The sequence below is a fragment of the Emys orbicularis genome, chromosome 4 (assembly GCF_028017835.1).
Source record: "Emys orbicularis isolate rEmyOrb1 chromosome 4, rEmyOrb1.hap1, whole genome shotgun sequence".
Classification (NCBI taxonomy): domain Eukaryota; kingdom Metazoa; phylum Chordata; order Testudines; family Emydidae; genus Emys; species Emys orbicularis.
Window position 1 is genome coordinate 109,411,140 of NC_088686.1, and position 16,920 is coordinate 109,428,059.

Below are 16,920 nucleotides of genomic sequence, written 5' to 3' on the forward strand. Positions count from 1 at the left end.
CATCTAGGGCAGCCTGAGATTTTACTTAGGTCTTTGAAGATAAATTTGGAGAGATTTCCATTAAAAGGAAAACATCACTTTTCATATTCAGTTATGCACACTTGCATTTATTCCTTAACTGTGCCTACAGCAGCAACTTTCTGGAGATCTCATGATACTGCACAAGCGTCAGCACAGCTCCTCTGGTGTTAGCAATTGTAGGAGCATTAGTGTACACTGGTTGGTTGTCAGAATTTTTACCACTATGTCATCTAACGTTGCTCACAGCAGGTCCAGACAACACAATAGTAAAAATGCCAGCAGCTGGTCTACAGTATCACTCCCACTCTTACCAGCACTAGATTAGATGGAGTCTTAAATTTTGCCCAAAGAGCTCAATGTTTGTGATTACTTGTGTGTGCATTACAAATTCTTTCCTGTCGCATGCTTTGCAAATTGGGAGAACCAATTTCCAGTTATGAGGCAGCAGACTCTCCCCCTAATATTTAAAGTAAGGAAGGTCTTTCAAAAAAACTGTCCTGAGAATGAATTAATGAAAGTTTCTTTCAAAATGATAGAGTTTTAAAATTATTTCTGACGACTGAACTGACTGAGGCATTCCACTGATCAGAGATCAACAGAATGAAGACACTTCTGGACTGAGAATTCTTCATTAGAGAGAAATCGAACATTAGAATGGGACTTAGTAAGGAAGCTGAAGAAAAGAAAGCTGGAGGCTGCCTGTTTTAGTCTGGGCCTCAGTAAATCTGGCAAACAAAGCAAACCCACCTAAGAAAGGTTAATAGGTTCCCAGAAGATCAGAAGAGTGGAAGGAAAAGACTACCAGTGCGCTAGACATTACAGTGCCTCCACTTATTCTGGAAAACTGATCTGCTCTTCCTCACAATGGTGTCTCCAGTCTACTGTCTTTCACGTCATACTCAGTTTTCTACAGAAGACAATATCAAGGTACAGTTCTCTATTCTATTGTCAAGCCTCATGACAAACTCTGCTAAGACACTAAAAATATCGTGTTCCACCATTACCCCATATAGCATGCAACAGCAGTGGTCCATCTGCAGTTCTCTGTTGGATTAACTACCTAAACACATGCAGTTGCTGTGACAGTCTAGGCAGAGCTCACCCTGAAGAACAGTCAGAAGATGGTGCTTGAAGACTATGAAGGGTTTTCTAAAAGATTCCACGTTCCTACAGAAGCTGCTACCTTGCTGAAGACACCAACCCCATCAAATCTAGATTGGTGCAACTAAGATGCAATAAATCACTGAAATATCAGACATGAAAAAGTTAACTATAGTTTCTAAAGTTAACAAAAACCTCAATCAAACTTTTGGAACAACTGCACTTTATATAAATGATAAAGGTATATAAACTTTAAGAACTACAGATTGTAGTACTTGGGTTGAGGCAGTTACAAACAGCTAATGGTACAAGCAGCAATTTAAATAACTTTTGTTTAGTAACTTGAATCTATAGCACCTTCAGGATTGGAGATCTAAATCAATGTACACTGTATTCAGATTTTGACAGCTTTCACTTTCCTCCAGTGCCAACAGAGGAATAAAGAAGACGTACATTGCAAATGGAATGATGCTAGTACAGAATAGCTGTCACCCTTTACCCATCAAAAATGGCAAAGTATTAAAAGTGCTTCCAAAAACTATTTTCTAAATGAAAGTGCTAACTCAAGTAGACCGCTATACAGTTAGTTGGTGCTCTGAAAAACACCACTCACTTGTGTGGCATTACCATATTAAATCCTGTAACACTGTCAATTAGCAAACTATAAATATGTATAGAACTCTAAACTGCACACTGCCTACATTTTTTTTTTTATACACTTTCCAGTTTCACCACCGAATTCTCCAAATGGTGTTTTGCATCAAATGCAACAACCCATCCCCAAATACAAAAATCCCACAGAAAAGCTACTTTTACAAAGAAGGCACACCTGTGAACAACACTGTTAAATGAATTTAACTCACTTGCTGCAAAGAAGAATCCTGTGAAAAACCAGTTTCTTTAAAGTCAATTTCGTCATCGCTGGATGAATGAATGTGGCAGGTAGTAACCTAGACAAAAAAGTTTAGACACCTATTTAATTAAACAAAAGGCTTAGTGTAAATTAGAATTATTATGCAAGGTCATTAATTTCATCACAAAAATATGAACTAGAAGATTTTTAGCCCAGCAAACACACTATTTCAACTGTAAATGCATATATTTCATCCACTAACATTATATTTGGATGTCACTAGTCATTACATTAGTGTTTAACACCTTTGGTGAATAATTCCATCTTTAACATCTAGCAAAACTAACTCTAGAGTTCCTTCAGTAGATGCTACTTAATAGGTCCAAACTGGCCAAATAGGACAACACAGGAATAAAACTGTATCTTACCATTTAGATACAATATGAAATTATTCCGGTTAATAAGGAAGTTCTTCCATGAAGGTGAGCTTATTAACAATTCTACCAATTAAGTGTAGTAGTCATCCACTGTGAATCAAAACACTTTTTACCCAGTTACAGCACTATATAGCTGAGTAAGAACACTGTTTTTGAGGGTGGAAGCTGAATTTGCTTTCCACTGAAGCACTGGCCACTGCTGGAGTCAGCCCGTCTTGCCTCACCAGTGTCCAATATAGCAATTGTTATGTGCCCATAAATCAGGAGACGATTTAACAAGGGGGAAAAAAAACAGATGTAAAAAAACCAAAAACCCACATTTTTACACTTACTCATCAGGGTCTTGATCCTCAGAAGTGCTGAGTGCCCACAACTCCTAATTAATTCTCAGAACCTGGTAACTTTACTAAGATCAGGCTTAGTAATGCTTTCTACGAAAACTAAAACACTGTATAGCGCAGTTGTTTTCACCCTGTGGTCTGCGGACCTGTGGGGGTCCACAGACTGTGTCTAAGGGGGAGAGCCAAAACTAGGCATTTTAGTGTCCGAGGTGAGCAAGCACATTTGCGCCCCCTGCCATTTTTCATTATTTTCCCACCCCATTTGTTCACCTCCATGATTTTGCACCCTGGGCAGCTATTCCGCTCTGGTTAAGGCCCTGCTAAGGGGTCCGCGAAAGGTGACTATGAAAATAAAGTTTCAGATCCAAGAAAAGGTGTTCCGTTTATCTGATCAAAGGTATGTGAATACCCCCACCTACAGGTCAAACCCCAGAAGTGTTGTCATTACTGGAGAAGCCCACAGTTTAGCGCCCTCTCTCACTCGGTGTCAAATGCCGTGCTGAGAACATGCAATGTTTATAGTTGAATTTTGTTCAATCAGTTTTCAGTCTATGATTTTTACAGTAGGAGCCAACAGACCACAGGTTGAACTTCCAAAGGGGTCCAGCACCTCCATTCAAACTTTTTTTTAAGGGTCAGCAAATGAAAAAAGGTTGAAAAACACTGGCATAGAGAAAAGGGACCAATTCTTTTATTTGTTATTTTGAAACAAATTATCCACTTTCTAAAATAAATATGACAGCCTAAAAAAGAATACCTTTAACATTCAATTCATGCATAACAACAAATCAGTTTCACCCCCTAAAAACTACCCATAATCTGAGATCAAAGAAAGAATTATAGAAGTGTAAAAATAAAACAGCAAGATTTTTCTATGCAATGTTTTTGAATTCACGGCCCCACAGGGGAATGGAATACTACTTGTTTTAAACAACTTAAGTAACCAAATGAATCTTTGGAACAATTCAACAGTAAACTGCAAATTACTTATAAATTATAGTGTGGATTGTGCATATAGCATATTTTTCACTTGAAAAATTGTTTTAGGCCTCAATTAGGCATTATAATATGGAACTGAGTAAATCATGTCATCTGATCTTGCTTTCTAGTCTACCAAAACCATCTGTTCAGGATTAAACACAATCCCAATCACTTTTGTTCAACTTCAGGTTTCTTAAATTCTAACTAGTAAATCTGTAAATAACAGGTAACTAAAACACAAATAAAATCAAACCAAAGTAAACACTTGAGGATTTAAGTCAAAATTCCAGCTAACTGAATGAGCTTGAAACCAAATTTAGGCATATCTGCAAGAAAAACACTTCAGGATTCTTATCAAGCTCTTCATTTAACACAGACAGTAGGCTCAAGTAAGTACTAGATTAAAAGACCAGTATCTGAACTCTTTCTCTAGTAGTTATCAAAGACAATAGCAAAACAGTTTTTACAGTTTAAGAAAAATTAGAAGCTACTAGTGTTGTTTACAAGTACCCATTGTGTATTCACTACCAGTTCTAATGTCTTTCTTCTTGAGATTTTTCATGTCTCATGAATGGAGCAATTTACCATTAGGATACACAAATTAATCTTTAAATGCATATCTTTTCTCCATAGAAATCTAGTATATTAACCAATTTATTGAGCTAAAAAAAAGTCACTATCATCATAAGACTAGGCTTTGGAAGGATTAGATTTCTTTTTTTAAATCAGTAAATGTCAGTAAACTGCAATTTCATCATACACAAACAAACCAATGAACAAATATTTCTATTAAAAAACAAAATTTACAGATAGGCAAATTAAGAAAAATGCTGCTGAGAATTTGGAGCTGAATTTAAGGACATTTATGTTTTATATTTAGACATGTGATGGTGATAATTTGTGTTCTAACAGTTACGAAGTTTCGTCTTTTTGAAGCTCAGTATTTTTCATTCAATTGTCTGATCCCCCCTTGTCCAACCCTTCCATAATTTACCAAAACTGTGAAAATTTAAAGAGAGAATTGGAAAAGAATGCTTAAAACCCATCATTTTGCACAACTGTGAAAACTGAAATTGATAAAAAAAATTAGAAAAGCTTAAAAATATAGACCTTATCCACTACACTGGGGGGAGAGGTAGATATGCTGGAGAGTAGGGATAGGGTCCAGAGTGACTTAGACAAATTGGAGGATTGGGCCAAAAGAAATTTGATGATGTTCAACAAGGACAAGTGCAGATCCAGCACTTAGGAAGGAAGAATCCCATGCACTGCTACAGGCTGGGGATCCAACTGGCTAAGCGGCAGTTCTGCAGAAAAGGACCTGGGGATTACAGTGGATGAGAAGCTGGATGTGAGTCAACAGTGTGCCCTTGTTGCCAAAAAGGCTAATGGCATATTGGGCTACGTTAGTAGGAGCATTGCCAGCAGATCGAGGGAAGTGATTATTCCCCTCTATTCGGCACTGGTGAGGCCACATCTGGAGTACTGTGTCCAGTTTTCGGCCCCCCACTACAGAAAAGGTGTGGATATATTGGAGAGTCCAGCAGAGCGCAATGAAAATGATTAGGGGGCTGGGGCACATGACTTACGAGGAGAGGCTGAGGGACCTGGGCTTATTTAGTCTGCAGAAGAAAAGAGTGAGGGGGGATTTGATAGCAGCCTTCAACTACCTGAAGGGTGGGTTCCAAACAGGATGAACTAAGGCTATTCTCAGTGGTGGCAGATGACAGAACAAGGAGCAATGGTTTCAAGCTGCAGTGGGGAAAGTCTAGGTTGGATATTAGGCAAAACTATTTCACTAGGAGGGTGGTGAAGCACTGGAATAGGTTACGTAGGGAGGTGGTGGAATCTCCTTAGAGGTTTTTAAGGCCCGGCTTGACAAAGCCCTGGCTGGGATGATTTAGATGGGGGTTCGTCCTGCTTTGAGCAACAGGGGGTTGGACTAGATGACTTCCTGATGTCTCTTCCAACCCTAATCTTCTAGGATTCTATGATACTATGATTCTAAAATTATTTTTAAAAAAAGTCAAATTAAATAAACCAGCCTAAATAAGACATGAGTGAATCACTACAACTGCAGAAACACTAAATTACTCACTGTAGCCAATTTCCGACTTATGCTGTATAAGACGAGAGAGGCTGGGTTCACTTTCCTTAACTAGTTAAGATTTTCAAAATAAGAATTGTGTTAAAGGCCCCAAAGTAATAATGTAAGAAAGGCTTTTTATTTTTGATGGAAGGGATACTATAATCATGAAAAATTGGAGATCTTTACGATGATTAGTTATTTCAATGAACTTCCAATAGCAAACTTGCTTAAAAGTGCTATTTTAATTAGAGTTTATGTCAGACCAGTTAGTGTACCTGGAGAGATCAGACCCCCATTTGTGAGAGACTTGCAGTTGTCAGACTCAAGGGGATCTACTACAGAAGAGCTAGGAGTCTTGCAGTTAATTCAAGAAACAAACTGAACATGAGACAGTTCAGCATTAAACTTTGCTGGCCCCACTTTGACTGGAATTCTGTTGGATATACAGTTTTAAAAGGAATGGGGCATATCTATATCAAAGAAAGTTAATAATCCAATATTCTACCTGGCTTAAAAATTTAGACTGACCTAGAGAAAACTTGTAAGAAAACCTGCTGGAGGCTCTGACCGCACAACACTAGTAATCTATATTTTGGATTAATGTTTCTCAGATTAGGTTATTATTAATCATGGCAGGTTGTTTTACCCCAGGATCAAGAAAAAGCTTTTCTCAAACAAAGAAATTTAATGGTTCCACACATTTACCTAAACTATGCAACATTTCTAAATGTCAGGAGGCTATCAAGGTAAGTTGGATCAGAATCACACTGCAGACCTGGCCGTTCCCAATAAGGCTATAGATCCAAAAAAATCATGTTTCTTCCCCAGTAGGATGCATTGTTTTCTTGAATAAATATCCAATGCAGTTCTGACTAGTATCCATTACAGATATCAGAAAACCCCATGAATTCATTGTTTTTATGCCTTTGTTAGGCAACTCTAGGGTTCTGAATTATTTTTATTTCACACATGGCCTTCTGCTGCGAATCTTGCATTGTTGTACTCTCACGTGAAAATTTTAATAAATTAAGAACAGATTTAACAATCTTTATTCATTTTTTGGTCCAAATTAGTGATGTATAATTGCCACTTAGTGAACCCACAAATAAACCAGTGATTCTTGGAGAAATTAAAAAAAACAAAACACAATTATAATGAGGCCCAAGTAGGCAACCACCTCAGTTTAAAAAAAAAAAAAAAAATCAAGTTTGTCCTACTTTGAATTGAGGGACCTGACTGCTGATACACTGACACTTTTGACTTTAAATATAACAAACAGAAAATGCTGCCTCTGTTTAAGACTATTTCTGCACCTCACAATTAGATGTGTTTAGCCTTTAAAAGGCCAATGTAATCTCTGAATCACTCAGTGCAGAACAAAATAGTCATGACAGGACTGTAATCAAGGCAAAATTATATTTCTTCATTAAAAGTGAGGTAGGTATTTGTGTGCATCATTCAATGATGCAGGAAGCAGTTTCACTTTAACTGTATGTAGGCTTGCTTACATACTGTATATGAAAAACCCCAGCTTCAGCAATTTTAGTCTCAATTCTTCAAGCAGTTTTGGACTTGCAAAGTAACATCTTCCTGTTGCGTGGTACTTTAAGAGTGAGGTGCAATACAATATGAGCCCAACTCCAAACACCCTTGCAAAACCATATTAAAGTGCCAATAAGGCAGCCATATTTGCAAAGGAAACAGGGAGGTGCCAATTCCACAGTGCAGCTACTGGAAAGGTTTGCTGACATTCTGTCTGAGAAGCATGATGGCTGAAAAGACTGCACTGCAACTGTATATCCCTGACACATGGGAAGGGAAAAGGATGTCCTTATAACAGCAGTAACTTTTCAAACTTCATCTTACAAAACCTACTAGATCCACTGTGTTCCTTTTGTTAGTTTCTCCTAAGGAGTTTGTACAGAAGGTCTCCCATCGCTCCCTGACATCATCTGGAAGCTCTAGAGTAAAATGGAGGGGAAAAGTTTTAGTACCAATATCACTCAAGGCAGTTAGTTTTCACTCTCTTCTCAGCTCCCAAAATTAAACTTGCAAAAATCACTGCAGAACATGTTATGCTATACATACAATTGAAAATTTTCTCAGGCACTGTTTATTCTAACAAGGTGTGGTTTTCAGGTAGACATTTCCAGTCTATTAGATGACAATCTCAATGGCTCACCGGTGCAGTAAGCCTGTAACTGTACATGAGTATAAGGAATGTGGGAGTAACCTCGAGCACGTGAGGACTTGGGAAAGATTAACACTGCAAGAAGGAACACAAGGGATAGCTGAGACTGAGAAGGCCTATGCTGGAGAGTAATTATTCTAGAAGTACCTGTGTAAATAAGCCATTCTCCAGAAGAAGATACTTGATTCAGTGTAGTTTTCATTAGGGCAGGACACCAGTGTTCCCTCTAATTTTTCCCCACATGTGCAGAATTAATTTTGTTATGTGCACCAGTATGGAGGAGATGTGTGACATATCACCTTCATATTGGTGCACATAAAATTAATGTGGTAGGGGTGGGGCCAAGGGGTTTGGAGTGTGGGAGGGGACTCAGGGCTGGGACAATGGGTTGAGGTGCAGGGGTGTGAGGGCTCCAGCTGGGGGTGTGGGCTCTGGGGTGGGGTTGGAGATGAGGGGCTCAGGGCTGGGGGTGTGTGAGGGCTCCGGGGTGGGGCCGGGGATGAGGCGTTTGGGGTGCAGGGTGCCCCAGGGCTATGGCAGGGAGTGAGGATCCCTCCCAGCTCTCTCTCTCTCTCTCCACAGCAGCATCTGGGCTGGGAAGGGAGAGGCACCTCTCCCCGCCGCAGCAGCTCCGGGACTGGGGCCGTGGGATAGGTCCCTCTCCCCCACCCACGGCAGGTCAAGGGGTGGGCTGGGGCCAGGAGATTGGCACCTATCCTCTGGCCGTGGCAGTTGCGGGGAAGGGGTCAGGCTAGGTGGGGGCCGGGAGAGGGGCACCTGTCCCCCGGCCACGGCAGGTCCAGGCGAGAGCTGGGTTCAGGTTGGGGGAGGAGCACCTGTTCCCCGGCTGCAGCAGGTTCGCCGGGGCTGGGTTTCCTAAGCCCCTGCGCAGTGCTTAATAGGCTGCTGCGTGGCCACGCAGCTCACAGGGAATTTAGCAGGCAACCCCCACTCACATTTATTTTAAGAAGCCAGGGCACTGTTTCCTTAAGTTTGGGGAGAGCAAGTCATATATTTAAGGGTATCCTAATTTAATAGGTTACCCGAACTTACACAAACAGTAAACCGTTTCTTTCCAAAAGCTGTTTGTCCAAGGGAAAGAAGCAAAGCCCCTATTAAAAGCTGCCTTTTAAATACCTAGCATGATTTAATTCTACAAATCCAACTAACAGAATGGTGAAACAAACCTGCAGAAGTTTAATGTTACCTTTAATAAGCTGTTGTACTAGTGCGCTGTTTGGCCCCTTATCAGTACTGTGCACAATACAGTTAGCTATCCTTGTTAAATGACCCATATAACCATGCCGCCTTCCTCCTTCAGCCCTGAAAAAGAGAAGTTCAAATGTTCATCTTCCCAAATAGCTGGCTGTTGAAGTATTTTGTAGTTATGGAATGCTAAGCCTATAAATCCAAGGAAGCAACACAAAAAGTTAGACGAGTCAAGCGAGAAAGCAAAGTACTTTAAATACTCATAAGGAGAATGAGTAATGTATACTTCAAACCAAAACATTTTTGGGCTGCTAAAACATGTTTTTTGGGCTCCCTCTCTGAACTGTTTCTAAAATGCATAAAGCTATCCATAAAGAAAGAGAAGCATGTTTAGTCATCAAGTTATTCTCCTGCTTCTACATAGTTTTGAGGGAAGTTAGTATGGTCAGAATAAGAGCGAAAATCCATTTAATATTAGATCCAATTTGCCAACAGGTTTGGAGAACCTACCTCACATAGGATGTTCAGACACCTTTCCTGAAAACTAATACTTTTCACTTAATACTTCAAAATATTCCAGAAAGGGAGTTTTGAGTCTCTAACAGTGCTAAGACAATTCACTAATCCAGGCTACAATAAAATATTCCCAGATTTTGTAAATTCTGTCTCAGGGCTAGCCTAACACAAGGGCTAACAAACTTCTACGTACTAGATTAGTTGGGACTGTAGTTTGAGAATGGCATTCAGGACATTACTAGAAATTCCTAGGTCTCTGTCCAAAGTGTTCCGCTGCCAAAGCTAATGTGCCTGACAAGGAACTGGAAATAGCAGCTCCCAGAATGACACCTTGCAGGGCTGAAGGATAACAGTTAAGACTAGCCAGAGCTGGCCTAGCCTTGAGAAACTGAAAGTTAGACAAAACATCTAGATCTGAGCTGCACTGCCAAACACCAGCAGCTGGTTGCAGGACAGGGATATCTGTCCTCAGCCTGGACATATTGGCTGCATTTGAGGAAAAGCGAGATTGGGTTAAGGAACCACTTGCCCGGTTGGGCAGGCAGGCATCCAGTCTGCTATTCAAATGAGCTTCTCAGTTATAAAAGCAACTAGATGGGCAGCTCAGGAGAAAGAAAACTTACAAGCCATATCTTGCACAAAGAGCTTGTCTACATAGGGACACTAAGGAAAATTAATCCAAATTAACTAAAGGTGTTAAAGTGGATTAGTTAAAATGCATTAAACCTGTGTGGAAACTGATGCAGAATTAAAGTGACCTTAATTAGGTTTTGTTTAATGAATTAAAGACTTGTCTACACTGTGCCACAATGCACACTCTGGAGGTGTGAAAAGCAGAGTACACCAAAACGTTATGCTCTAACTGCCCCACATGGATGCTGCTGGCACAAACTAAAAGATGCGTAATTCACATTAACATAGCCCTGTTTGAAAGACTGCATTAAACCCCTGTGTGGAGACATTCGGAACTGAAGTGGCCTTAATTCAATATAGCTTAATGCAGGGGTTCTCAAACTGTGGGTTGCGACCCCAAAGTGGGTCTCAACCTCATTTTAATATTAGACACCTTATTAAGAGTTACACTTTTATCAAAGTCTCTTAACTGATGCCCTTTCTTGATGTGAATCAAACCTGATTATAGTGAATATTTCAACACCCCAACCCACAATAAGAACCAAGACAAGATGTTCTCATGAGTCTTTTAGCTACAATTCAATCCAATTTAAAACTCATTTGGTCTTGCTTTTAAAGTTAATTGATTAAAGCACTGAGATCCACATGGAGTGTTGTCAGTTACTGTATTTAGAGAGGCAAGACAAGCCCATCAATGGAGAAACACAGCCATCAAGCAGAACCTCCTTGAGCATTGTGAAAGCAGAGAAGATATTTAAGCATGGCAAGCTTAAGCACTGACATACACTGTGCACACACAGCCAAGTGTGGTGTTCTTACAGACTTAATCTGTACAACATTTCCTCCTGGGGGAATACTGCACATGCAAAGAATTTATGTCCCCTGCAGATTTCTTTGCTTCCCTGCAGAAAAATGACTTTCTGATGGGGAAGCAAAGGGAAGCCACAGGAGCGGTCAAGCAACCCTTCCTAGCAGTATGTTTTGGGTGCCAAGGGCTGCCGGCAGAGAGGTAAATCACTGTGGGGCAGGAGGTGGATCTAAGGAAGACCCAGCTGGTGGCTCCTAAAGTGTGCAGGCTCAACTGCTAGTCCGGGCTGGGCTAGGGAGGACGGGACTTCCTCTTCCCCTGGATGGCATTCGCGGCTAGGTCAGACCCACCCACAAATTTCTCCCCCAGCTGCAGAAAGCTCTGCAAACTCGCACACCCTCTCCCTCTGCTTCCTGCACCCATCGCTCCTCAGCTGCAGGGGGAAGGATCTCTGTACAAGGAGCTGCTCCTTCATCTGCCCAACCCCTGTGCATCCAGACGCCCTCATACCCAGACCCTCCTGCCGAACCTAACCCTCCAACCCCTGCATTCAGAACCCTCCTGATGAGCCCTGAGCCACCCACACTCAGATCTCCACCCTACCAAGCCCCAACCAGTTGCACCTCAATACCCACCCCACTGAACCCCACTCCCCTAGCATCTGGACCTCCCCACCCCACTGAGCCTCCCACACCCAGAGCCCGCTGAGCCTCAACCACCTTCACCTGGACCCCCTGCAGAGTCCCATTACTACTGCACCAAGAGCCCCCCCCCCCCCCCAACAAGCCCCTCTGCATTCAGATCCCCTCCACACCCGGATACCCGACTGAGCACAGAGGGGCGGGGCTCTGGGGTGTTTCTGGGGCAGGCCCCGTACTTGCACTGTGTCAGGATTGGGTGCAGCCTCACTGCTGAGTCTGTCTGGGATGGGATCTCTCACTTCTGTGCAGACAGTGGCCTGTGCTCCCCAGTGCCATGCTGGAGCCTCCACATTTATTTGACAAATAACATTTAAAGAATTTTGCAGCATTTTAAAATATTGTGTACAGAATTTTAATTTTTTTGGTGCAGAATTTTTAATATTTTGGCACAGAATGCCCTCAGGCGTAAACATTGTTCGGCTCATTGTTTTACCTCTCCCTTTCTATCTGGTGCTCTATAAATCCTACATGAGTGATTGCTCAGGGTTTAGGATTTTTTTTATTTAAATTTATTTATTTTTGGTAATGAATTAAGGAGACTGAAGGCCTGAAGTGAGTGACTGCTTTTGTTTATTTAATTACCATTTCCTCCCTCTCCCTCATTCCTACAGTACACCTATCAGCCTAAAACATGTATAAATTAGCATAACAGATGACTTGTTATCCTTATAACTGTCCATATATGAGGCAGAGAAATGACCCGCAGTTTCTCTCCCCATTTAAATCATGGTCTATTTTGGCGGTTGGAGGTACTACTTCCTGTTGTGGGTTTGGAAGTATTTGGATATCACGGGCATGGTATGAAAACCTATCTAATAGCTGGTCTCTTTCATTTCTGTCTATACCAAGAAGAGAAGCAGACTCCACAAGACCAGAGCATTTGGCCAGGAATAAAAACAGTGAAAGGAGGAAGAATATGGATTCAACATCAAAAAATGAGAGACTATGTTCTATCATAAAGACAAAAAGATTGTAGAAGTTAAAGAACCAAGCCAAGAACAGCCCCTCAGTAATTTTGCTTTATAGTGCATCCCCTCCCCCAAAACAACTCTCGTGAAGTTTAGATTGTAAGCGCTTGAAGGTCCTTGTCTAAAGTGTCGGGCATAATTTTTGGTGCTATAGAAATAGTGTGTAATATTAATTAATTGGTGTCCTGTCACAGGAATGCAAGTCTCATATTAGGCTCCCAATTTTAATAATCCTTAGAAAAAAAACTTACTGAAGAACAAAACAACTGGGATTTCTTTCGTTACATTTACTACAGTGTGCAATAAGAGTTAAAGATGGGCCTGCATATTTCTTACGAGTCACTTCCATGCGTTCACAATACATTCTCAGTTCTTTACTGTAGTAGGTTACCAGCCACAGCTATCAAGCTGCTTTACAAGAAAAAGTCAGAGAACTGGCCTGTGTGCTAAATACTGGTTCATCTTTGAGAAAGTCTGCACATCTTTTAATGGGAGCTTGAGGTTAGTAGATCTGTAGGGAGTCATTTTCCATACTACTTCCTCATGAGAGTTAAGTGTCAACACTGTCAAACAAAGCACACCAAGATCTTTGCAGAATGAAAAGTTACTTAGCTTATACAGTAACTGAGTTCTTCAAAATATGGGTCTGATTTAGATGGAACTCAGAGATTACATCAAAAATTCACCTCCCAAGTAGTGTCAGCGAAATTTTGTCTGTGGAAGAAAGTGTAAGGCAGATCAGCCAGGAGGGCCCCCAGCTTACCTACTCCTCTGGCTGAGGTGATATCAACCAGAAAGGTAACCTTCATCGACAGATGAACATGATGCCAAGGGTTCACACAGTCTTTGTTAATGCTGACAGGACTAGACTGAGGTCCCAGTCAAGGTAGGTTTTGTTATCAGAGGTTCTAACACCAACACTATCTTTTAAAAAACATTCTTCACCCCTCTGGTTGTTCTCCAGAGGGTGACAGGTCTTGATAAGTGCTAAGTGCATCCACATAGAGCTAAGAGATACTTCCAAAGTCTTTCAGGAGAAAAGGTAGTTCAAAATGACAGGGATGTTGTCATCTTTCGGAGTTATTAGACAATGTTGGTACCAAGCCGAAAACTCCTTTCCACTTTTCTCTGTAGCACTTGTATGGAATCCTTCCTACTGTTGTTAAGGCCAGATTGTAGTGCTTCTGAACATGCCTTTTCTAGGTTTGTTGCCCATCCAAATACCAGGCTATCAGGTGGAGGGATGCTGGAGTGGGATGTCTGATCTTGCCTCTGTCCTTGGTCAACAGGTCTGGGAAGAGCTGAATATGGATGCATGGGCATGCTGATATCTGGTGAATGCTGGGAAACCAGAATTGTCTGGGCCATCTGGGAGCAAATCAACATCGATACTCCCTGTTGCTTCACATTCCTCAGAACCTGAGGTAAAAGTGGAACATGTGGAAAGGTCTGTCAGTTGTCCTCCTCAGTTGGTCTTTAAATTGTCTGTAGTCATCAGGTGGTAATGATGAGGTTGGTGCAACCAGCTCGCCTGCGCTTGAAGATTCCAACCCCGTTTGAGCTGGTGGTTCCCTCCTCTTCCCTCCATTAGTTTTTGAGGTTCAGGATCTTCTCTGCAAAGGGAGGGCTGTCTGGATTCCCTGTGGTACTGTAAGAATTCAGGATGTCGCACGTATGGATCCCATGGACCCCAGTAAGGCTAATGTGAGGAGACAAAAGGGAACTGGGGTGGTCTCCATGGAGTAGAGTACCATTAGTTCTGAGGTGCACAATCTCTCTTATGAGATACAGACTATGCCCAAGATACTCTGGATCCTCTGTCTGGACTGACCCCTTGTCTCAGTGATGGCACTTGCCCCCTAACTCTCAACTCATCAGATAAAGGTAGCAGATTCAAAATCCATGGGCAGTGCCATTGATCCTTGGATCCTTACCCCCCATCTGGTAGATGGTATCAGTGAGCGACACTCCCTTTCCTGCATGCCCTGGACCAATGGTGCGGAGATGTCCCTGCTCAGGATCTGTTCTGACAGGAGCGGGGATTCCAGGTTAGTGAAGATGGCCATGTCCTCTGGGCAGCATACCTAGACCTAGACTCAAGGGAGTGGGATGGGCTCCCTTCTTTTCATGGCGCCGCCAGCATCAGTCTCATTGCAGTCTTTGGTACCAATGACTCATTACAATTGCGTGTCTGTGTAGGAGGTACCCACTTTTGTTTTTCTCTTGCCCATACCAGGGATTGCCCCACCCCTACACATAGTGCTGGTTTCCGAGTGCTTTTGTCCATCAGAGCTGGGAGAATGGTAGCATTCTCCTTGTGAGATCCTAACACTCCTGTACCAGGGCATGGCCTCTCACTCAACTTGAAAGTGGTTGGAGAACAGGTCCTCTTTTTGGATGAGAGCCTGGAGGAATCCTTCGCTCTACTCCTGTGAACCCCAGACCTGGAGGTCACAGTGCCAGCGATGGCACTTCTCAGTACCTCTTCCTGATGTACAGGAGGGTCTGATGGACCAGAGTTGGACCAAGGGCTCACACCAGGATCCGTTAGGAATTTCAAAACCCTATACTTCTTGGACCAACAGGTTCAGTCTGGGAAGGATCAACATTTCCTTACACTTTTCTTCCCCTGGCATTGAAATCAGAAACTTAAAGGCCAACAGAAGCTCTAGTCCAAGTGTCAGTGTGCTTCCTTGCCCACAGGGCCGGCTTCAGGCACCAGCTTAACAAGCAGGTGCTTGGGGCGGCCAAGGGAGAGGGGCAGCACGTGCGGCAATTCGGGGGCGGCAGGTCCCTCACTCCCTCTAGGAGCGAAGGACCTGCCGCCGAACTGCCGCCGCCGATCGCGGCTTTTTTTTTTTTTTTTCCCCCAACTGCCGCCGCAGGTCGCGATTGCGATAGCGGCTTTTTTTTTTTTTTTGGCGCTTGGGGCCGCAGAAATGCTGGAGTCGGCCCTGCTTGCCCAAGTTATTTTACCAGCTTAACTTGTATTTTTATTCATGTACAAAAGATAATTACACCTCACACCTACTGACAAAAGGAGAAAAGCATGTTCAACATATTCCATGTTTGTTTATGCCTCTTGTAAAATTTGTTTTAAGGTGAGGTGGGGAAGAACACATTACAGTAAAAGCTGTGTTATCCAGCACTTTACCAACTGGAAAGCTCTATAAACCAGCATTTCTGATCTTCATTGAAAGTCTGATTTATAGTCGGGTTGGCACGAGGCCGGCAAGCTCCCTACCTGACGCCGCGTGGCTCCCCGGAAGGGGCGACATGTCCCTGCTGTTCCTAGGTGGAGGAACGGCCACGAGGGGTTCGGAGTGTGGGAGAGGTTGCGCGGCTCGGGCTGTGGGAGGGCGTTTGGGTGCGGGAGGGGGCTCAGGGCAGGGGGTTGGGGAGTCAGAGGGCGGTGCTCACTTTGTTGCCACTTGCAGGGAGCCGCCCATGTCCCTGTCGCTCCTAGACAGAGGCTAGGCAGCTCTGTGCACTGCCTCCGCCCCACCCTGAGCACTGGCTCCGCAGCTCCCATTGGTCGGGAAATGCGGCCAATTGGAGCTGCAGGGGCAGTGCCTGCAGGCAGAGGCACGCCTCTGCCTAGGAGCGGAAGGGATGTCGCCGTTTGTGGGGAGCTGCCAGAGGTGAGCGCCGCCCAGATCCAGCAGCCCACACCCCCTCCTGCCCCCCCAACCTCCAGCTCTGAGCCCCCTCCCGCACCCAAACAAACACTCTCCCTCTTAATTAACTGGAATTTTTGACTTACCAACACCCCCTCCCCATTCCCCCAACATGCTGGATAACAAAGCTTTTACTGTAGTAGACTCAATTCTAAACTGATCACGCACTCGTATGTTACATCAAATCTAATGTAGCACTTCAATTTCTGGGAAAGGAGTAAAGGCTTTGTTACTCACTGTTTCTTCTCATTCATTTCCCATGCTTCAAGTACTCGTTCCACTAATTGGCACTTAAGAAAAAGCTATTAAAAAAAAGTGTTTGCTTAGTGTTTCTAGAAGCTTAAGTACAAAGTATCATATATTAAGATAATTTCAAATAGAAGTAGCAATTAGT

At 42.8% G+C, this 16,920-nt stretch overlaps 1 protein-coding gene across 1 annotated transcript in view; it reads right to left on the bottom strand.

Moving 5' to 3' along the window:
• PPP6R3 (protein phosphatase 6 regulatory subunit 3) overlaps nt 1-16,920 on the bottom strand; it is a 134,174-nt gene that overhangs the window by 34,070 nt on the left and 83,184 nt on the right. The window contains exons 13-16 of the mRNA XM_065404344.1: nt 16,764-16,828; nt 9,222-9,337; nt 7,699-7,784; nt 1,986-2,072 (exon numbers count right to left, since the gene is read on the bottom strand). Of these exons, the coding sequence (XP_065260416.1) occupies nt 1,986-2,072; nt 7,699-7,784; nt 9,222-9,337; nt 16,764-16,828 (354 nt within the window). The remainder of the gene's footprint in view (nt 1-1,985; nt 2,073-7,698; nt 7,785-9,221; nt 9,338-16,763; nt 16,829-16,920) is intronic.